The following is a 22,638-nucleotide window of genomic DNA, read 5'->3' as shown; positions in this document are numbered from 1 at the left end:
GGACTGTCTCTAGATGACCCACATACACAATACATTTAAGAAGCACTGGCTTAGCCTACCCACTCTACGAAATAGTAGCTAACCAAATTCGTACATGCAGTTTACAGATGATGAGAGATGTGAATAGGTTTTGATGACAAAATAGCACAAAATGTGAACTAAAAAGTAGTAAATACTTCCTTGGTTATAAAATGATTGTGAGACTAGTAAAAAGAACAGGCTACATTCTCTTTTATGGCTAGTACTCCATGGTGTCTGTCTGTCCGTCTGTCCATCCACCCATCCATCCATCCATCCATCTATCTATCTCATCACATCTTCTTTATCATGGTGCCAGAGGGAAACTACACTTAATCGTGGTGATCACTGCGTAATGCACAGAACTGTCAAGTCACTGGGTCCTATACGTGAAACCAATATAACACCGTATACGTCAACTATATTTCAATAAAAGAATAATAATAGGCTGCAGATGACATAAATGAATTGACCTTTTAAAAAGATGATGCTACAGTAGGAATTTGACCACAATAAGAGGACGAAGCAGAAGGAATGTTCCACACCATGACCTCGATTAGAAACATATCTACATGCTACAGAACTCATCTTGGGCATGACTCTCAGACTGAATGGTTCTGCTGCCTCCTTGTTGTCTGTCTTACACTACTGCCCTTTTTCTAGGCAGCCCTGCCTCTCCAAATACACTCTTACCTCCTGGGGTTGTTGGAACTGTGAGGCCATCAGAAGGAACGCCCGCTGGGCCTGGAAAGCGCTGTGTACCATCTCCGCCTGGGAACAAAGAAGACGACGGAGGTTTAGATGTTTGAGCTTCAGAACAAAGCATGACCATATGATCCAGCAAATCTATCCCTAGGTATACACCCCAAACTGAAAACATACGTCCACACAAAGCCTTGCTACTGGATATTGGCAGCAGCATTATTCACGATAGTTGAGATGGAGAGACAACCAAAATGTTCATCCAGGGATGAATGGATAAACAAAATGATATATCCATACAATGGGATGTTACACGGCATTAAAAAGAGGCGAAGTGCTGATCCGTGCTACCATGCGGGTGACCCTTGAAAACATGCTGAGTGAAGGAAGCCGGTCAAAAAAGACCACATGTGTATGAGTCCATTGATATGAAATGTCCAGAATAAGCAAATCTACAGAGACAGAAAGGACACTCGTGTTTGCCTAGGGCTGGTGGGAGAGAGGAATGGAGTATGAGGTTTCTTTTGGGGGTGAGGCGGGAAGCAGAGACTGATGATGGTTTTACAGCTTGGGGCATCTACTAAAATACCACTGAACTGTTCACTTTAAAAGAGTGAATGTTATCTGTGGGAATGATATCTCAATAAAGCTGCTGAAAAATGCCTGAGCCCCGAACGCGGCTGTTTTCAAAGGGTATTTCTCCTGTCTCTGTTTGCAGTGTGCCCAAACCTCTTCTATGCCTTCTGCTGGAAAGGAAGTTGTCCCTTAAATCGTCCCCAGACACTGTGTTCATTTTGAGCCAGTGGCTTCTCCAATTATTAAGACAGATCTAGAGATTTCAGCACTACCTGGACTGAACCCTCCCCCCTCCCCAAGAAAGGAGCCAGGTGGGAGAGTGTGTTTCAAATACACGGTGCCTTCACTATTAATGCTTTACTTTTTCAAGTTTAAAGAGTTACAGAAGAGGACCAAGAAGAAAAGGATTCCAGATGTTTGTATCACACACAAGTGACCATTTTGGCACCCTTTTTCTAGTTCTTAAGAAAATTCACATAGCTATTCTCATAAGACAAAGCACAAGGATTTAGTATAATTTTTAAAAGCAGAAAGTTACAAATATTAAGGTTTAAAAAAAGTCTCACATCTATCATCTTTATTAAAAATAGATGAACACCACTGTGCCATCTTTTAAGATATATATGCACAGAGACCTTTAAAAGATGGGACCATACCAAGGTACTATTTTTTAAAATAAAAAGTATACATTTTAATTGTGGTTGAATAGTAGAGATGAAAGAGACAGAATTGGTAAATTAGAAGTTTCTGCAATATAATAATTATTAAGTTCTAAATGATCATTCCAAGGGAAAAATTTTATATAAAAATATATATATAAGTATGTAAATATATATAATATTAAGAGATTGGAATAATTATGTATTTGCATTTTAAATTACATGGTATCATTTTAGACAGTATTTTAGACAGTATTGATTGGCTCCTTACTGGCAAAGATAAGAATATAATAAGTACACTCCTATGTCTTTCCGTATTTCTGATATTCTATCTTCCATATTTTTGAGTTGTTATTTTTATTTTGCTCAATTAAATAGCATTCATAGTCTAGCTGGAACATGAATCCACAGACTCTAGGACAGAGGCTACATTTAAATACACCTCGTGGTTCTTACCATTTTACCACGATTTCTCCATTTCCGGATTATTCTGAGATTTTTTATTGGCCGAACCTCATTATCAATTCTTTTTTTTCCAAGAAAATCTCAAAGTTGCTTTTAGTTCTTCAGGTCTGGACATGTCTCCCTGTCGTCTTTCTATTTTAACAGCATCTGCGCTGAATGGAACCTCCTTGGTAACATTCTTCATCCATTTTCAGATAACACGGCACTAACTGTACCAACAGAGAAATCTGAAGCCAGATGGGTTTTTTTTTTTTCTCTCTCTTGCAGAAAATTGGCTGTTTCTAGTTTGACACCTGAAGAATTATTTCTTTATCCTTGGGGTTTAACAGCCTAGCCATGATGTGTTTGGATTTTGAGCGTTCTATGTTATATCTGCTGGAGTAGGTTTGGCCCTCATTCATTTCTAGGAAAATTTTTCTTTTATCTTTCAAGATACCTCTGTTGCGCTTGTTAGAATCTCTCTTCAGGGACTCCAATTATTATCTTCAGATCGTGTGATGTTTGAGTGTCTTCGTATCTTCTACATTCTCTCTCTGCCTTCAATTTCTTTGTCTTCATCTGTATTTACTGCGATCACATGAATACGGTTTTCTACTGTGAGTGAACAGATTTCCAACAGGATCTCTTATACATACATTCACTTAATCTATGTATCATTTCTGTATGGATGTCATTTTTGTTCTTCATTTGTTAGACCTTCAACTTCTCTTGCATTTCACTCCCACCAAAGTTTTATCACCTTGTCTTTAAGCTATTTATTTATTTATTAAAGATTTATTTATTTGCTTGACGGACATAGATCACAAGCAGGCAGAGGCAGGAAGAGAGAGAGAGAGAGAGGAGGAAGAGGCTCCCTGCTGAGCAGAGAGCCCGATGAGGGGCTCGATTCCAGGACCCCGGGATCACGACCTGAGCCGAAGGCAGAGGCTTTAACCCACTGAACCACCCAGGCACCCCATCTTTAAGCTATTTAAAAATACATTTATACTCTCATTAATTCTAAGAGTGTAAGTTATGCTCTAATTAAGCCATTTTGAGGAATCTGTTTCTGTTCCTTACGTTCCATTTTCTCTGAGTGTGAGCCGATGCCTTCCCTTCGCATGCAGCGTTCCTTTCCCACACACTATTTCTGGCTGCCATGAAGGTGTGTCCATGAGTCCTTCGCTACCATATTGTGGGTTTCTTTATTTTCCCTTTTAATCAAGAGTTTGTGCTCTATCAAACTCTTTAAGGGCCTGATGGACTGGGACAGGAGAGGGATGGCTCAGTGAGGAGATGTCCAGCCTTTGAGAATTTGGATGCTACTCAATCTTCTGGTTTTATTTTGAATATCCTAAACCACGATTCACTCCACATCTTGGCTATTGTAAATAACGCTGTGATGAACATAGGGGTGAATGTGTCTTTTTGAATTACTGTCTTCATTTCCTTTGGATAGATACCTAGAAGGGAAGTTGCTGGATCATATGACAGTTCTATTTTTAATTTTTTGAGGAATCGCCATACTGTTTTCCACAGTGGCTACACCAATTTACATTCCCATCAACAGCACACAAGGGTTTCCTTTATATCCACATCCTTGCCAACACCTCTTATTTCTTGTTTTTTTGGATAACAGACATTTTGACAGGTGTGAGGTGATATCTGGTGGTTTTGATTTGCATTTTATTCGTGGCTAGTAATGCCGAACATCTTTTCATATGCCTGTTGGCCATCTGTATTTCTTTAGAAAATTACTGTATTCAAGACCTCCACCCATTTTTTTAATCAGATGTTTTTTGATAGTGGGTTGCATGAGTTTTTTTCATATATTTTGGGCATGAACCCCTTATTTGATACATCATTTGTGAAAACCTCCCATTCAGTAGGTTGCTTCTCATTTTATTGATGGTTTCCTTCACTGTGCAAATCTTTTTAGTTTGACATAGTCCCACTTGTTTATTTTTGCTTTTGTTGTCCTTTCCTGAGGAGCCAAATCCGAAATCCATTGCTACCACTAATGTCAGAGTTCAGTACTTTTGTTTTCTCCTAGGAGTTTTATGGCATCAGGTCTTACATCTAGGTCTTTAATCCATTTTGAATTTATTTTTGTGTAGTGTGTGAGGAAGTGGTCCAGTTTCATTCTTTTGCATGTGGCTGTCCAGTTTTCCCAGCACCACTTATTGAAGAGACGGTCTTTCCCCATGGTATGTTCTTGCCTCCTTTGTCATAGATTAACTGACCATATAAGTGTGGGTTTATTTGTGGGCTCCCCATTCTTTTCCAATGATCTACGTGTCTTGTTTTGTGTCAGTACCATCCTGTTTTGATTACGACAGCTTTGTGCTATAGTTTGAAATCTGGGGCTGGGATACCTCCATTTATGTTCTTCTTTCTCCAGATCACTTTGGTTATTCAGGATATTTTGTGGTGCCATAATAATTTTAGAATTATTTGTTCTTGTTCTGTGAAAAATGTCATTGGTATTCTGATAGAAGCTGCACCGAATCTATAGATTGCTTGAGGTAGTATGCATATTTTAACAATATTAATTATTCCAATCCATGAAAACAGTATCACTTTCCATTGATTCATGTCATCTTCAATTTCCTTCATCAATGTCTTATAGTTTTCAGAGTACAGGAATTTCACCTCCTTGGTTAAATTTATTCCCAAGTATTTTATTCTTTTTGGTGCAGTTGTAAATCAAATTATTTTCTTAATTTCTCTTTCTGCTATTTCATTATTAGTATATAGTAAAGCAACAGATTTCTGTACATTGATTTTGTGTCCTCAACTTTACTGAATTCATTTATAGTTTTTGGTGAAGTCTTTAGTGTTTTTAATATAGTATCACATCATCTGCGAACACTGATAGTGCTATTTCTTCTTTTTCATTTTGGATGACTTTTTTTTCTTTTATTGCCTAACTGCTGTGGCTAGGATTTCCAAAACTATGTTGAAGAAAAAGTGACTAAAGTAGGGGGAAGTGACTAGTTTTTGTCATTCCACTTCATTAACATGTTCTGACATTTGACAAATTTTCTAAAATTTTTACTGACATGAGCACCTGATTCTTGTTTCTAATTTTTCTTGTTATTTCTCATTCAAGGATTTTTTTTTTCTGAGATACAAAGCTTCAGCTCAAACCAAGATCCTTAGACCATTTCAATAAAACAACAAATTCAATTATCAGCATAATAGAACGTCTCATGAATATTTTTTTTGCCTTTTCTTCCACTTTATTTCATATTCCCACCACAATAATGACTCCTTTAATTTAAACTAAAAACCATAGAGGGATCCTGAAAGGGTAGCAGCAAAGGATCAGAGGTCAAAGACTGAAGGTCAGGTGGGATGGGGAATCAGCAAATTGTCTTGACTGGGCTCTTGAAGTTGCTGGCGGCTTGGAGCTGCAGTTGGTAGGCCATTGGATGGATCTTGAAACTGTAAAGCCTGGGTACAAACTGGTTGGCGGGCTGCTTGGGCTGGTACTCCGGGTGCACCATGAAGAGCATGTGAGGGAAACCAGTGCCGACGTAGGCGCCGTCCGTGTGATGGTGCCTTGATGACTTGGGTGTGTACACGTCCATGCACTTGGGGCAGTAGAGCTTCACCATGGCCTCACCTGGGATGTCCGAAAGGCTGATGGAAAGCATTGGCTGGTTCTCACAGTACACACGGGGACAATAGCCAAAGTCTCCCTGCTGGTACTTTTCCAACATCTGGGCGATGCCACGGTTGGTGAGGATAGAGCGGGCATGGATCAATCCATAAAGTATCTCGGCTGCCTGCTCAATCAGGTCACTCTGGTTGGGGTTGTCTTCCAGCTCTTCATTAGGCTCTAGGTCTAAGATCATGTCTAGAGCTTGTTGATAGTGAGGCACCTGCTCATTGAGTCCAGTGAGATTGAATTTGTCCTGGATGTAGTCCTCATCCACTTCACAGAAAAATTCATTGCCACGGAGCCCACAGAACCAGGAAATCGAGGACACCTCCTCTGAGCTGCTCATCTTCACGTCAGTAGCTGGACGGGGACCGGGAACAGGGCCGGGGAGGGGAGTTGCCGCTTCCAAGGAACCGCAAGGGCTACAACGCAGGCCACAGACCCGACCTCGGCAGCCAAAGTTGGTCTCATGAATATTTAAATGAAGATATATTTTCCATTTTGGAGTATACCATCTCCTATTATTTGTCCTGGGATTATATTGCTCAAAATCTCAAAATTTTGGATGTTCCTTAGGGAGGAACAGAGGATTTTCAATATTTACTCTTCTGGAGGCCATTATGATCTTATGAATGTCAAGTTCTGAGCTGCATGAAAGTTCACCCATGTATCAAAATGTGTATTTTCAGTAGGACTTCTGTCAGTCTCTAATGACCACATTTCCAAAAATAAAACTATGTTGAACAACAGTGGTGAGAGAGGGCATCCTTGTCATTTTCCTGATCTCAAAGGGAAGGCTGTCAGTTCTTCCCCATTGAGGATGATATTTGCTTTGGGTTTTTCATAGATAGATTTTATGAAGTTGAGGAATGTTCCCTCTATTCCTATACTTCGAATCATTTTAATCAGGAATGGATGCTGTATCTTGTCAAAAGTTTTTTCTACATCAATTGAGAGGACCATGTGGTTCTTCTCTCTTCTCTTAACTGATCTGTTCTATCACATTGACTGATTTACAAATGTTGAACCAACCCTGCATCTCAGGGATAAATTCCACCTGGTCATGGTGGATAATCTTTTTAATGTACTGTAGGATCCTATTAGCTAGGATCTTGTTGAGAATCTTGGCATCCATATTCATTAGGGATATTGGTCTGAAATTCTCCTTTTTGGTGGGGTCTTTGCCTGGTTTGGGGATCAGGATAATGTTGGCTTCATAAAGAGAGTCTGTAAGTTTTCCTTCTGTTTCTATTTTTTGAAAGAGCTTCAGGAGACTAGGTATTATTTCTTCTTTAAATATTTGGTAGAATTCTCCAGAGAATCCGACAGGTCCCGGGCTCTTGTTTTTTGGAATATTTTTGATCACTGCTTCAATCTCATTACTAGATATTTCCAGGAATGCATCCATTTCATCTAGGTTGCGTAACTTATTGGCATATAACTATTGACAATAATTTCTGATGATTGTTCCTATTTCCTTGGTGTTAGTCGTGACCTCTCCCTTTTTATTCATAATTTTATTAATTTGGTCCTCTCTCTTTTATTTTGGATTAGTTTGGCCAACAGTTTATCGATCTCATTGATTCTTTCAAAAAAACCAGCTTCTAGTTTCATTGATGTGTTCTACTGTATCTCTAGTTTCTATCTCATCGATCTCTGCTCTAATCTTTATTATTTCCCTTCTTGTATGTGGGGTTGGCTTAATTTGTTGTTGATTCTCCAGTTCTTTAAGGTGTAAAGAGAGCTGGTGTATTCTGGATTTTTCAATTTTTTTGAGGGAGGCTTGGATGGCTATGTATTTCCCCTTAGGACCACCTTTGCTGAAACCCCGAATTGCTAAGGAAATGTTGAAAAAGAAAAACAAAACTGGGGACATCATGTTGCCTGATTTCAAGCTTTACTACAAAGTTGTGATCACCAAGACAGCATGGTACTGGCACAAAAACAGACACACAGACCAGTGGAACAGAGTAGAGAGCCCAGATATGGACCCTCAACTCTATGGTCAAATAATCTCCAACAAAGCAGGAAAAAATATACAGTGGAAAAAAGACAGTCTCTTCAATAAATGGTGCTGGAAAAATTGGACAGCCATTCTCCTACCCCATACACAAAGATAAACTTGAAATGGATAAAAGATCTCAACGTGAGGCAGGAATTTATCAAAATCCTAGAGGATAACATAGGTGGTAACCTCTTTGACATTGGCCACAGCAACTTTTTTCAAGATACGACTCCAAAGGCAAAGGAAACAAAAGAGAAATTGAACTTTTGGGACTTCATCAAGATCAAAAGCTTCTGCACAGCAAAGGAAGCAGTCAACAAAACAAAGAGGCTACCCACGGAATGGGAGAAGATATTCGCAAATGACACTTCAGATAAAGGACTGATATCCAAGATCTATAAAGAACTCCTCAAACTCAACACACACAAAACAGATAATCACGTCAAAAAATAGTCAGAAGACATGAACAGACAATTCTCAAAAGAAGACATACAAATGGCTAACAGACACATGAAAAAATGTTCATCATCACTAGTCATCAGGGAGATTCAAATCAAATCCACATTGAGGTACCACCTTACACCAGTTAGATGGCAAAAATTAACAAGACAGTAAGCAACATGTGTTGGAGAGGATGCAGAAAAAGGTGGAACCCTCTTACGCTGTTGGTGGGAATGCAAGTTGGTGCAGCTACTTTGGAAAACAGTATGGAGTTTCCTCAAAAAATTAAAAATTGAGCTATCCTATGACCCTGCAATTGCACTACTGGGTATTTATCCCAAAGATACAGATGGAGTGAAAAGAAGGACCCCAATGTTCATAGCAGCAATGGCCACAGTCGCCAAACTGTGGAAAGAACCAAGATGCCCTTCAACAGACGAATGGATAAAGAAGATGTGGTCCATATATACAATGGAGTATTACGCCTCCATCAGAAAGGATAAATACCCAACTTCAATATCAACGTGGACGGGACTGGAAGAGATTATGCTGAGTGAAATAAGTCAAGTAAAGAGAGTCAATTATCATATGGTTTCACATGGAGGACATTGGGAGTTGGAGAGGAGAAGTGAGTTGGGGGAAATCGTAGGGGGAAACGAACCATGAGAGACTGTAGACTCTGAGAAACAAACTGAGGGTTTTGGAGGGAAGGGGGGGGTGGGTGTGCCTGGTGGTGGATATTATGGAAGGCATGTATTGCATGGAGCAGTGGGTGTGGTGCATAAACAATGAGTTTTGGAACAATGGAAAGTAATAAAATAAAATGAAATGAAAAAAAGGAAAGAAAACTATGAGATACAGCTTTCCACAGCTTGGATATAAATAAAATAATTGTACTTCTCCTGGCCACAATAACACAGAGGTATTGTTCTCATCTATGACAAAACTGGCAGAGCTGACTGAATTGTAGTTGCTGTGGAACAGTAATTTAGGATTACCTGACTTCTGTAGTTAAAGCTGCTAGCTCTGAGGGGCATTGACAATATTTTTGTAGTTATTCTAAGATGAACACTATCAGTAGCATTTTTTTTACTTTCCCTAGAAAGAATGTTTAGCCTGGTGCTAGTAATTTTCTGGTGGTCTGATTAGCAAAATGGTCAATTTCATTAATTAGAGTTCTTCCCTAAACAGCCTTTCACAACAAAAGGGGTGGAGGTTGGAGCAGAGAATGGCTCAATACCTAGATTCTTGCTTCAACTCTCTTCAACTTTCACTTTGCTTATGCAGAGAAATCTACCGAATCCACAGTATCTTCAGAAAGATTTCTCCCTCTAGTTCCTTGGAACTCTGGGCATAATTAGCAGATTGTAAACCACATTCATGTTTAACCACATTCATGTTTAACCTCATGAAAATCCATGTTTCAAAGGATTTTCATTCCGCACTTGAGATATCCTGGTCCACCTGCTTCTACAGGAAAGTTCCGTGAGTTCCCTCGACCAGAGAGCATCCTATTTAGGAGCAATTTTACTAAACCTGCTGAGTTCTGATAACTTGAAAGGGAGAATTTGGCTCACTCAGGCAGTTCGAAGCATTGTGAAAGAAAAAGCCAAACGTAGGGATTTTCAGTAACAACAAATAATTGAGGGTTTTTGCTGAGTTTGTCCATCACATGTGTGCCGGGCTCAAGAGCCTCAGTGACCTTTGTGGGTGTCTATGTGCATCTATCTTCCTGCGAGCACGTGTGTGCAGAGAGAAGAGGGAGACTTTGGTAAGAGTCAAGGCTACACATTTTATTTAAACTCAATCAATTTTCATCTAGGTAACTGGGATTCTTGGATAGATGGAATGGTGGACCATCTTGTTTTGTGCTCCTAGGGGACAGAGTAGGAGAATGAATTTTGTTAGTCAATTTAAAGCAGACCTTGGGACTAGAAGATCTGGGCAAATATGACTTATTTCCATTGAATCTCTTCAGGAGAGAGCTGGCTCCTGGGGGAAGCCCAAGTCTAGTCATCAGATCTTTGCATTGCTTCACTGGGAATGCTACAGGCTGCAAAGTACTATGTGGATGAAAAAGGGGAGGCACAACTGGGGGAAAATGTGTAAGAGACACAGAGAGATGAAAAAGTATCCAGCAAGGGTACCTGTAATGAAGGGATTTCCAGATCTTCTGAAACAGTATTATCCTTTTTCTTGAGACCTGACAGTGAAGGGAAGAGGGTTCTCCTCTTCTAAGGTCAAGGGAATGAGCACCTGCTCTTTGGGAGCAATATGCTGGCTGAGAAGGTCATGGTCAATGCTATCCCTATATTCCTCCCTAATTAATCTGCCAATGCCCTATATTTTACAATAAGAGATAATGTATTTTTAGATTTTATTCCTTAGGGACCTCTAATCAGGGGCCTCAAACTCTAAAGGGGAAGTTCCTTGAGTTTCAGCCAATGAAGAGCCTTTAAAGAGGGACCTGAGAGACGAAAGAAAAACAAGAAAATGAAATGATGACAAGAGGTCATAGGATAATGAAGACAAAATATCACCACTTCATAATTTTGCTGGAAACAAATCGGAGATGTCTAATTTTGTAAAAATGAACAAAGGCACCAACTCTAGAAAGTCAGATTATGAAAAGCATCTGGGTTGACATATTAAGAACCATAAAGAGGGTGTACACCGTGCTTCTCAATCTTAAGTGTGCATTATATTCACCTGGATGGTTTTTTTTTTTTTAAGACTTATTTATTTATTTGACAGAGAGAGATCACAAGCAAGCAGAGAGGCAGGCAGAGAGAGAGAGAGAAGGAAGCAGGCTCCTGGCTGAGCAGAGAGCCCGATGTGGGGCTCGATCCCAGGACCCTGGGATCATGACCTGAGCCAAAGGCAGCGGCTTAACCCACTGAGCCACCCAGGCGCCCCTGGATGGTTTTTTAAAAAAGATTTTATTATTTTTTTTTTTTTTTTTTTTTTAAAGATTTTATTTATTTATTTGACAGAGAGAGATCACAGTAGACAGAGAGGCAGGCAGAGAGAGAGAGGAGGAAGCAGGCTCCCTGCTGAGCAGAGAGCCCGATGTGGGGCTCGATCCCAGGACCCTGGGATCATGACCTGAGCCGAAGGCAGCGGCTTAACCCACTGAGCCACCCAGGCGCCCAAAAAAGATTTTATTATTAAAAAAAAAAAAAAGATTTTATTATTTATTTGACAGAGAGATCACAAGTAGGCAGAGAGGCAGGCAGAGAGAGAGGGAAGCAGACTACCTGCAGAGCAGAGAGCCCGATGCGGGGCTCGATCCCAGGACCCAGGAATCATGACCTGAGCTAAAGGCAGAGGCTTTAACCCATTGAGCCACCCAGGCACCCCATCACCTGGATGGTTTGTTAAAACAGATTGTTGAGCCTTACAACCAAGTTTCAGATTTGATAGGTTTAAGTGAGCCCGAGAACTTAGATTTGTAACACAAAAGGAAACACATAATTTGAATAGGTCTCTTTATCTGTTAAAAAAATTCAATTAATAATTAATAACCTTTTGAAAATGGAAACCACCAGGCCCAATGGGTTCATTGGTGAATTCCACCAAACAAGTATATCAATTTCCTACAATCTCTCTTAAAAGATTGAATCAGAGGAAACACTTCCTAAATCATTCCAGGAGGCCAGTACTACCCTAATACCATTAATTTTTTTTAAAGATTTATTTATTTTAGAGAGAATGCATGCACAAGTCGGGGGACACAGGGATAAAATCTTCAAGCAGACTCCCATTGAGTGTGGAGCTTGACATGGGGCTGGATCTCCCTATCTTAAGGTCATGACCTGAGCCTAAACCAAGAGCCAGACACTGAACTGACTGAGCCACCCAGGTGCCCCACATTAACTGGTTTTTCAATATTGAACCAGCCTTGTAGATCCTGGAAAAATTACACTTGACCATGGTGTATAATTCTTTCTATACTTTTTTGGATTTGATTTGCTAATATTTTTTGAGGATTTCTGCACTTATGTTCATGAGAGATATTGGTCTGTAGTTTTCTTGTCTTATAATACCTTTTATCACTACACAATGCCCTTCCTTATCCCTGGCAACTTCCCTTACTTGGAAGTATGCTCTTCTGAAATTAATACAGGTACTCTTACTTTCTTCTGATTAATGTTAGCATGATATATTTTCTGCATCCATTTATTTTTAATCTGTGTCTTTACATTTAAAATGGCTTTCCTGTAGACAGCATGTAGTTGGGCCATGTTTTTTGACCCACTGTGACAATTTCTATCTTTTAATTTGTATATTTAGACCACTGACATTCAAAGTGATTATGGCTATCACTGGATTAATATCTACCATACTCATTGCTGTTTTCCATTTGTTGCCCTTGTTATTTGTTCCTATTTTTTTTGTCTTCTACTCTTTTTTCTGCCTTTTGTGGTTTTAACTGAGCATTTTAGATGATTTCACTTTCTCTCCTTTCTTAGCATATCAGTTACATATTTTTTTTCCTTTTAAGAGGTTGCAATATACAACTAATCCAAAATCACTTTCAAACAACATTACACCACAGTAGCATAAATACCTTATAATAACAAAATAATCTTAATCTCTTCATCTTGTCCTGAGTACCACTGCTGTCTTTTCATTTCACTTATATACATATATATACGATACATACACATATTGATGATATATACAGAAGTGTAGTAATTCAATATACTGTTCCTATTATTATTATTATTTTGAATGAATTGTTACACATTAGATCAATCAAGAATATGAAAAAAAAGATTTAATTATACCTTCATTTATTTCTTTTTTAATGTTAGTCTTTATATAGATACAGGTTTCTGAGCTAATTATATTATACTCCTTTTCTTGGAAGAGCTTGTTTTAACATTTCCTGCAAGGCAAGTCTACTGGAAACAAGTTTCCTCAATTTTTGTCTGAGAAAGTACTTCTTCACTTTTGAAGAATAATTTTTCAGAGTACAAAATTCTAGATTGGTAGGTTTCTTCTCTTAACACTTTACTTTAAATATTTCCCTCTACTCTCTTCTTGCTTGTGGGTTTCTGAGGAAAGGTCATATGTATCTTATCTTTGTTCCTCTATAGAAAATGTGTTTTCATCTGGCTTCTTGCAGGATTATTCCATTATTTTTTATTTCCTATAATTTGAGAATGATACACTGGGGTGTAGTTTTTGCGTATTTATCCTGCTTGGTATTCTTTAAGCTTCCTGGATCCGTGGTTTGGTTTCTGATATCAATTTGGGGGAAATTCTTGGTAACCATTGTTTCAAATATTTTTTTAAAAAGATTTTATTTATTTGACAGAGAAAGAGATCACAAGTAGGCAGAGAGGCAGGCAGAGAGAGAGAGGGAAGCAGGCTCAGTCCCTGCTGAGCAGAGAGCCCAATGTGGGACTTGATCCCAGGATCCCGAGATCATGACCTGAGCCAAAGGCAGAGACTTAACCCACTGAGCCACCCAGGTGCCCTCAAGTAATTTTTTCTATTCCTTTCTCTCTTTGGTCTCCTGATACTCCCATTAAACATATGATACACCTTTCATAGTTGTCCCACAGCCCTTGGATATTCTGTTCTGTTTTGTTTGGTCTTTGTTCTCTCTGTTTTTTGAAGATTCTACTGATGTATCTTTTAGCTCAGAGATTTCTTCCTTAGTGGTGTACAGTCTACTAATAAGACCATTAAAGCCATTTTTTGCCTCTGTTACAGTACTTTTAATCTTCGGAATTTCTTTTTGATTGCTTCTTAGGATTTCTGTCTCTCTGTTTATTACCCACCTGTTTTTGCATGCTGTCTACTTTTTCCATTATTGTCCTTTACAAATTAATCACAGTTATTTTAAATTCCCAATTTGATAGTTCTAACATTGCTACTACATTTGGTTCCAGTGAGTGCTCTGTCTCTTCAAATTCTGGTTTTTGTCTAATGGTATGCCTTGTAATTTTTTATATATATATATATGTATATATATATATATATATATATATATATTTTTTTTTTTTTTTTTTTTTGGATAGCCAGATATGATGTACTGAGTGGAAGAAACTGCTGTCAATAGACTTTAGTAATGGAGTGGTGAGGCAAGATGAGGAAGTGTACTTTAATCCTACAATTAGGTCCCGATCTTTTAGTGAGCCTATGCCTCTGGACTGTGAATTTCCTGTGTCTCTCACTTTTTCCCCTTCCTCCTGAGATGGGACAGGGTGGCTATAGTCAGCTAGACTTGATTTCTCTTTCCTATGTGGAAGACTAGAGCCAGCTGGAGTTGAGGATTTCTCTTTCTGAGGTCAGCAGGGCTCTGACAATACCCTGCACCAGGGTATGCCCTGATTAGTTTCCACTGAGGACAGGCCTTATTGAGAACAGAGTGCTCTGGCTAATTTCAAAATGCTTACTTCCCCCCTCCCCTTGCCAGGAGTCTGGGGATACTTTTCTTCCACATTTACGATGGGAACCTGGTTGAAATGCTATGGGTATATCTCCCAGTGTTGTGAGGGACCCCAACAACTGGGTCCTCCTGGAGTTCTTAACTCCCAGAGTTGTCTGCACTGAGCTTGCAACAATCCACCAATTACAGTTCACGTTGTTTTCCTACCCAAGCACTGGTGGCAGTTTCACCTCCTGAGTCTTTGCTCCAATACACCGGCATTCCGTGTATCATCTGCAGTTTGCCCTATGTCCTCCCTTCTCTTATAGATCCAAAAAGAGTTGCTGTTCTTTTAATCTGTTCAGCTTTTTACTTGTTCAAGATGGTGTGGTGATTTTTAAGCTCCTAATACAAGGAATCAAACTAGAAGTCCTTCCACTTTTTTTTTTTTTTAAACAAGAAAAAACTTATTCTATTTAAATTTTCAGATATTTTTGAACTTCATCCCACTTCATCCTCTTGGTGACAGAGCATCTCCTCATCACCTGCTATACTGATATTTACATGGGATTGCAGGTAAGGTGTGTGTGTGGGGTTATGAACACAGAGGTGTTATGAACTCCTACATGGGAAATGCTTGGGGACAGTTATCTGGTGGCAAGGGTGGCAGAACGATGATGATGATTGGGGGAGGGGTCACTAAGAGACCATGATAAAATCTCTATTTTTACTTGGATTGTTTCTGTTTGTTAAAATAACACAGTTGTATGCTTTTGTCCTCATTACATGAGATTTTATTCTTTGTGCTTATGGTTATTTTTATCACAATTATCTTGGAGTACTTGGAGGTACTTACACGGATTACTGAGGCAGGGAACGAAAGCGACACTCAAACTGCCCCTTTATGTTGTCACAGCCAAGAATAAAGCATGAGAGGAAGGGCTGTTTCTTCATTGTGACTTCTTGAGTTCCCACGGACCTTTGGCTATTCTATATAAGTTTGGGGAACAGCCTTGTCTCTTCCCAGTGTGCCATCAGGAAGAGGAATAAAGCAAGCCAGCCGAGTTGCCATTAATAAGGAAACATGCATATCTGTGTATGTTAAAACCTGCTCTGAGGGCAAATTTGCTTGGCGAGGGATGTCATCTCAAACTACAAATGAAGACTTGAGAAATCAGATCGACTATTTGTTGTTGAACCTCAAACTGCCACAGTGACATGGGAGAGGGGCCAAGCTTTGCTTGGACTATGGCTGGTCCCATCATTTCAGTCAATATCCTAATGTCTCACCCGGACTACCTGTGCACGTCGGGGCCTGGCATGTGTCATTTGTCCTTATACATACGGCTGTCACAGATTACAGTGCTGATTCCAACTTACTGAGGAGAAAACAGGACTTTGAACAAAGTCCTTATGAAATAATTATGCCATGATATCAATGGCAGTTATCTCTGAGTAGTGAAATTGTGAGTGGATTTTGTTCTCTTCTTTATACATTTGTTGTCAAATTTTTCTTGAACAAACATTAAAATTTTATTATCGGGAAAATATGTAACAGATATAACTGAGTAAGACTGAAATTTATTATCAAATGTCACAATCAAATGTATTTTTGGGGGGCACCTGGGTGGCTCAGTGGGTTAAAGCCTCTGCCTTCGGCTCGGGTCCTGATCCCAGGGTCCTGGGATGGAGCCCTGCATCCAGCTCTCTGCTCCGCGGGGAGCCTGCTTCCTCCTCTCTCTCTGCCTGCCTCTCTGCCTACTTGTGATTTCTGTCTGTCAAATAAATAAATAAAATCTTTAAAAAATATATATTTTCTGAGTACCTACTAGGTGCCTGGGTGCTACCAAGTTTAAATCAGGGACACGGATCATGAATACAGAGAATGGTTAACGAACACGAGTGGTAAGTGTTAAGGTGGTAGTGGTACGGAACAGAAAACAAACATCCAGTCTTGAAAGGAATGAACTGTTGATATCACCAACCCACGACCGAAAAGGTAAGCTTGACAACATTTGGTTAGCTCGACAACACACAAGAAGCATTCTCATTGAAAGGGAATGTATTCTTTTCTGAAGAAAAGATTTCCTTCTCTCTAGAACCCAAGAAGCACACTGCCTCAAATTCACTCATTTCTAGGTATCATTCCCGTTCCCCTTAACGTGGTTCTCTGGCCCTTCAGGACAACAGAGTTCCCTATGACTCACCCGCAGCTGCCTTTTTCAAGTATCCAGTGTGCATGCAATAAAATGGAGTCTAAATTTACAGTCTGACTAGGGGAAGGAAGCAGTAATGTCACACTCCACTTATTTAAAAATATGTTGGCAATGCTCTGTTAAATCATAGAGACAAGTTAATTTAAAGACTGGCCCACTCAAATACCAAACAAGTTCGGTAAATTTTAGGCTCTACCATTGTCAAAGTATATATCAAAAGGGCAATAATTTTAGATTAGATAATTGTTATAAATTAGTATTTTTACTGCCCTTACAGTCAGCTAATTTTTTTCCCCCAATAATTCCACTTCTATTGGCAGAGAAAGAAGGCATGCTTATTGACTAGAGCTAAATAGTTCTGCAGTCTGGAAAGCAAAGATGAGTAGGTAGATTAAGAATGTCAATGTTAGACTACCAGGCACAGTTTATAAAAAAAGTAATCATTCAGGCACTGATAATAAAAGAGGTTTATTCTTCATTAATAGGATTGTTGCCTTGGCAACTCCAACTCACATAAGTATTTACATAAACCATGGTGCACAGTTCTGATGCTAGGGAACAGCTCCAACGTGTCCCTTCTTATATCCATGCCTGAAATCTTTTATTATATGGTTCCGCTGCCTTAGTGGTCTCAGTTCAAGTGACTCAACACTCAACCTACCCCACCCAAAACACGTCATATATCCAGTCCCAAAGAGGGAAGTTAAATAAATTGCTTGGTACGTCAAATACTATGTAAAAGAACTGAGAGATGGTTTTCTTTTGCAAAAAAAGATGATTTATATGGGGAAGAGCTCTGCTTTTATCTCCCTGCACATCCAGCAGGGGGCAAAGCATTTTTAAAGAGCCAATATCATGAATATTAACGTGCGTTCAACTCATCCCTAAAATTCTTATTTTCCTAGTTTGTAACTACCACTGAATTTCATAAAGCACGATAGGACACCGCGAGAGTATGAATCAGAACCATGTGTGTGGTGGAGGGGGGGGGGAGGGGGAGAAAGGGTAAAGAGGAACAGGAAGTATTAGGGAATGCTTGCCGTTGACCTGGGACTTCCAACTGCAGGAATTTTCTTTCAGAAAATAATATCCACAGAAATTTTGTTTCTAATGGGGAAAAACTGAAAACAAGTCAAACGTCACTACTTTTTACAATGACGACAAATGATGAGACTGGATGCCCAGCCTTGCAGGGATGGGACATGGGTGATACTGGTGAGGAGCGCCGGCACGTTCCCGCCTCACTTGCATCTTGCCTGGGTCACCTTAGTCCAGGCCCTGCATTCTTGTAGGTACATTGTTTCACCTAGATATGATTTTGATTGTTTAAATCAATTATGGTGTAGCCGTATAATGAAATACTACACAGTCGTTAAAAATGAAAACGGAGACCCCAACGCACTGGCATGGAAAGAGGTCCAGAACATGTGGTCTAAATTAAACAAGCAGTGTACAAAAATAGATTGTGCAGAAGACTTTGCAAAATCTCTAATATAAAAACAATCGCTGTAGTTTAAAAAAAAAAACACAACAACAAAAAGTCCTCTAAATAATCCACTGTTGCAGTTTATATTTAAAAAGGCCAAAGATTGGAAAGAAAAACATTCAGTATTTCTCGAGGCATGGGAATAGGGGAAAAAAGAAAACACCACTGTATGTTTAAATCCATCTGCTTTTCTGACAGGTATGAATATTGTTCCAAGTTTGTATCCTGCACAGAACCATTCTCCTAAATTAACTTTATTTTCAAATTCAATCATTGTGTAGCTAAAAAATACTTGGCAGATTGGCTCTTCTCCCAATTTTCTTTTTTTATTTTTTAAAAGTTTTTATTTATTTATTTGACAGACAGAGATCACAAGTAGGCAGAGAAGCAGGTTCCCTGCTGAGCAGAGCGCCCAATGTGGGGCTCGATCCCAGGACCCTGGGATTATGACCCGAGCCGAAGGCAGAGGCTTTAACCCACTGAGCCACCCGGGCGCCCTTCTCCAAATTTTCTAATTTTTTTTTCTAACACTTAAGGAATCCAATGCATTGTATCAACATGTTTAAACCAAATCTTTCGACTTGGTAAGCCAGAAATGCTTCATGGTTAATGAACTTTGGGTCTACACAATTGTGAAGGACACTTGGTTGCTCTAAGATCACTCCAAAAAATTAGGGACAACAAGGTTATCTTATTCTAGAATGCACTGTGACACTAAGCATTGTCCCCTCACTCATGTTATGTAAGCCATATTCTTATTTAACTTCCACGCATGTGTATATGCCTTGGGTCTCCGAGTAGGTCTTGAAGATGAGGCCCATGGGTACCTACATAAATGGTACAGAAGCTCAGTGACTACTGCTTAATAATGAATGATTTAAATTACTGTATAGTGGATTGGTGTAGTGCAGAGATCATGAGCTTTAGACCTTTAGACAGGCCTGAGATAGAACCCAACTCTATCCTTTCCTAGATGCATGGCCATAAGCACGTTATCCAATCTTTTTCCTTCTTAAATGGTTCTCCTACTGACCGAGGAATGTTTGTCAGTCACTACGCAAAGAGCCCTCACCTAGTAGGCTCTCAACGAATGCTAGTTCTCGTTCCCCTTCTTTACACTGCCTAGCTCACTAATATGGAAAATGAAAATAAGTCAGGGAAGTAAGATTGATTTCTAGCAACTACAAAATTTAGCTAAGAATCAGATTTTGTTCATTCATCAACCATATCTAGCCAACATCAATCTAGACTGAGCTCTTATTAGGAACACTCAATCCATGCATGGTCTTTGATTGACACCTGTTCCCAACTCCCCATGGATTCCCAGGCACCCTGGACCCTTGACCACAGGGTGCTCTGCAGCCAAGGGCTCAGGATCAGGGGGGCCACCTGGTGCCTGCATTTTCTCTTCATTCGTCTTTTGCAGCTCAGTGAACTCCCTTTCACGCAAAACCTTGATTCCAAGATTTTTTCCCATTACTGTCAAATATTCCTTTTCCTCTCTTTTGATGATAACAGTAACACACACATGATGTAAAAAGTTCAAAAGATTTGAATGTTTAGGAAGTAAAAGTTTTCATTAAGTCCAGACCCCCTCAGCCCAATGACCATTGTCAGCAATTCAATGAATATCCTTTCAGACTTTATTTTTAATAAGACAAATCTTTCTTAAAGTGTACATACCACTTCTTTTATCTCCCCTCAATTTCGGCTCAATTATCCTCAGAAAATTTACTTTTCTGCCTTTGAAACTACTAACCATTTTGCAGTTTATATTACTGTTTTCCTGCTTCATTTAACTAAAAGCACAGTGGAAGAATTTTTTTTTTTCTAGCATTTTGCATTACATAAGTGCCGCTCAAAAAACATTTGGTTAAAGGTTTTTCTTTTTAATTTCTCATCTGTCACAGACTGATACTTTTGTAAAATAATAAAAGAGCCTTACTAGAAAAATAAAAAAGAAGAACCAGACAAAGTACAAGTCCTAGTTTTTTAAATTACCGGATTTAGCAGACTTAAAATTACTCTGTGGGATTGCTAGCAAAAGTGTTCAAATCTTACAATTTCTGTCCTTTCTCATGGCAGACAATTAACAACGAGACTGTAGATCTCAGTGGTCTGAGTACTGCACATGGAAGAATGTTCTTTCATGTCTTTGAGCAGGAACTGAACCCCCTTTGCTTACAATAGGCCTATGGGCAAATGTCTTCCAAGTTTCTGTGAACTAATTTAAAAGTGAACTCTGGGGTGAGAGTCCCCATTTCAAAGTTTGGGATGGTCATTATTTTGATACATTGAGACAATCCAGTCAGTTTTTTACTTTTCATCCAGATGTTTAAAAATTATAAAAAGACAGCTAAAGACTCTTGGAACCTGGGAGAGTTGATTATTGGGAATTATATGATGAAGTACCATACAAAAACTTAATGTCCCAACTGGCCCCTTAGGACTCTACAAAGTTACTTCTCACCCGATCGCTATCATTGCGAATGTTCATGATCAAAGGGGAAAGTAATATGCCAAAACCCAATCCAAACAGAGAACACAAACAACATTCTATTGGTTTTTAAAAAATCTGGGCTTTAGTTTAAAATACAGTAAAGTTCACAAAAAGATCTTGTCTCAGAGCTCATGGGATTTCTACTGGCAGTGACTACAAGTCACTACATTGATGGATTTTCGCATGTTCATAAATTCTCATTTAGACCTTATACCTGTCAGAATGGCTAAAATAAAAAAGACAAGAAACAACAAGTGTTGGTGAGGATGTGGAGAAAAGGGAGCCCTTGCACACTGCTGGTGGGAATGTAAATTGGGGTAGCCACTTGGGAAAAGAGTATGGAGGTTCTTCAAAAAATTAAAAATAAAAATACTATGTGCTCCAATAAATCTGTCACTGGGTATTTACCCAACGAAAACAAAAACACGAATTCAAAAAGATACACGCACCCCTATGTTTACTGCAGCATTTACAATAAATAGCTAAGATATGGAAGCAACCTCTGTCTACTGATAGATGAATGGACCAAGAATGTACACACACATAGCAATATCACACAGCCATAAAAAGGGGTGAGATCTTGCCATTTGTGATGCGGTGGACCCAGAAGGCACTACGCTAAATGAAATGTCAGACTGAGAAAAATGAGTACCATATGAGCTCACTCATATAGGGAGCCCAAAAAGCAAAACAAATGAATAAACGAACAAAAACCAGAAGCAGACCTATAAAGCCGGAGAACAAACTGATGGTTGCCGGAAGGAAGGCCAGTGAGGGGATGGGCAAAATGGGTGAAGGGAAGTGGGAGATACAGGCTACCAGGTATGGAATGAGTTAAGTCACTGGAAGAAAAAGCACAGCACAGGGAGTATAGTCAATGGCATTACAATGGATCAGGACAGATGGCAGGGGCGCTTGTGGTGAGCACAGCGTAACCAGTAGAGATGCTGAATCACTAGGCCGCACACCTAAAACTATGTAGCATGTGAGTCAACTATCCTCAAATAAATTACAGGAAATTCTCATTTAGCTTTTCTTAATGAGAATGAAGGGAATGAGGGAGGTACCAGATAAACTGTCAGGTCTTTGAGAAATTCAGGATACAAGCGTGTGTGTGTGAGATAAACAAAAATCTATGGAGTCTATGTTTCTCCAAATTTCACATGATTCAGACTTTAAACTTGGCCTTGATCTCTTTTCAACTATTAGTCTGGGATATTATTTTATCTACACTTTCAGCCACGGTATGTTCGTCCATGCATTGGTTCAATAATTCATTAATGATTCGTTTATCAAACACTCATTTTCATTCATTCACTTAGCAAGAGCAGATGAGCCTGTGGGTACAGTGCTAGGAGCTGAGAGGGTCAGAGGGAAGCAGCAAACTTCTAGAACCTTGTCCTAAACCCCAGCACCAAATTATCAGTAAACCATACGACCTTTCCTGTATATTAACTGGTTTTAATAAAATTAACTAACTGAAAGTCAAATAACAATACTCCAGTTGCCTTAGGAAAGTGTTTTCCTGGGGCGCCTGGCTGG

General features: G+C 39.3%; 2 protein-coding genes across 3 annotated transcripts in view; both read right to left on the bottom strand.

Moving 5' to 3' along the window:
- Positions 1–22,638, bottom strand: part of CAP2 (cyclase associated actin cytoskeleton regulatory protein 2) — a 139,339-nt gene that overhangs the window by 78,576 nt on the left and 38,125 nt on the right. For both annotated transcript variants that reach the window (XM_045085059.1, XM_004761279.2), the window contains exon 4: positions 712–789. In XM_045085059.1, coding sequence (XP_044940994.1) covers positions 712–789 — 78 coding nt within the window. The remainder of the gene's footprint in view (positions 1–711; positions 790–22,638) is intronic.
- Positions 5,629–6,508, bottom strand: LOC101673212 (casein kinase II subunit beta-like). Its single transcript, XM_045085060.1, has one exon. It carries the CDS (start codon positions 6,410–6,412, stop codon positions 5,765–5,767), a length of 648 nt encoding a protein of 215 aa, XP_044940995.1. The 5' UTR covers positions 6,413–6,508; the 3' UTR covers positions 5,629–5,764.

Source organism: Mustela putorius, unplaced genomic scaffold (genome assembly GCF_011764305.1).
Source record: "Mustela putorius furo isolate JIRA1106 unplaced genomic scaffold, ASM1176430v1.1 tig00000831_pilon_pilon_pilon, whole genome shotgun sequence".
NCBI lineage: Eukaryota > Metazoa > Chordata > Mammalia > Carnivora > Mustelidae > Mustela > Mustela putorius.
This window is presented reverse-complemented; position numbering and strand designations above follow the sequence as displayed.

What these genes read in the sequence shown, in the direction of transcription:
- LOC101673212 (XM_045085060.1), bottom strand. Translation starts at nt 6,412, where the DNA reads ATGAGCAGCTCAGAGGAGGTGTCCTCGATTTCCTGGTTCTGTGGGCTC.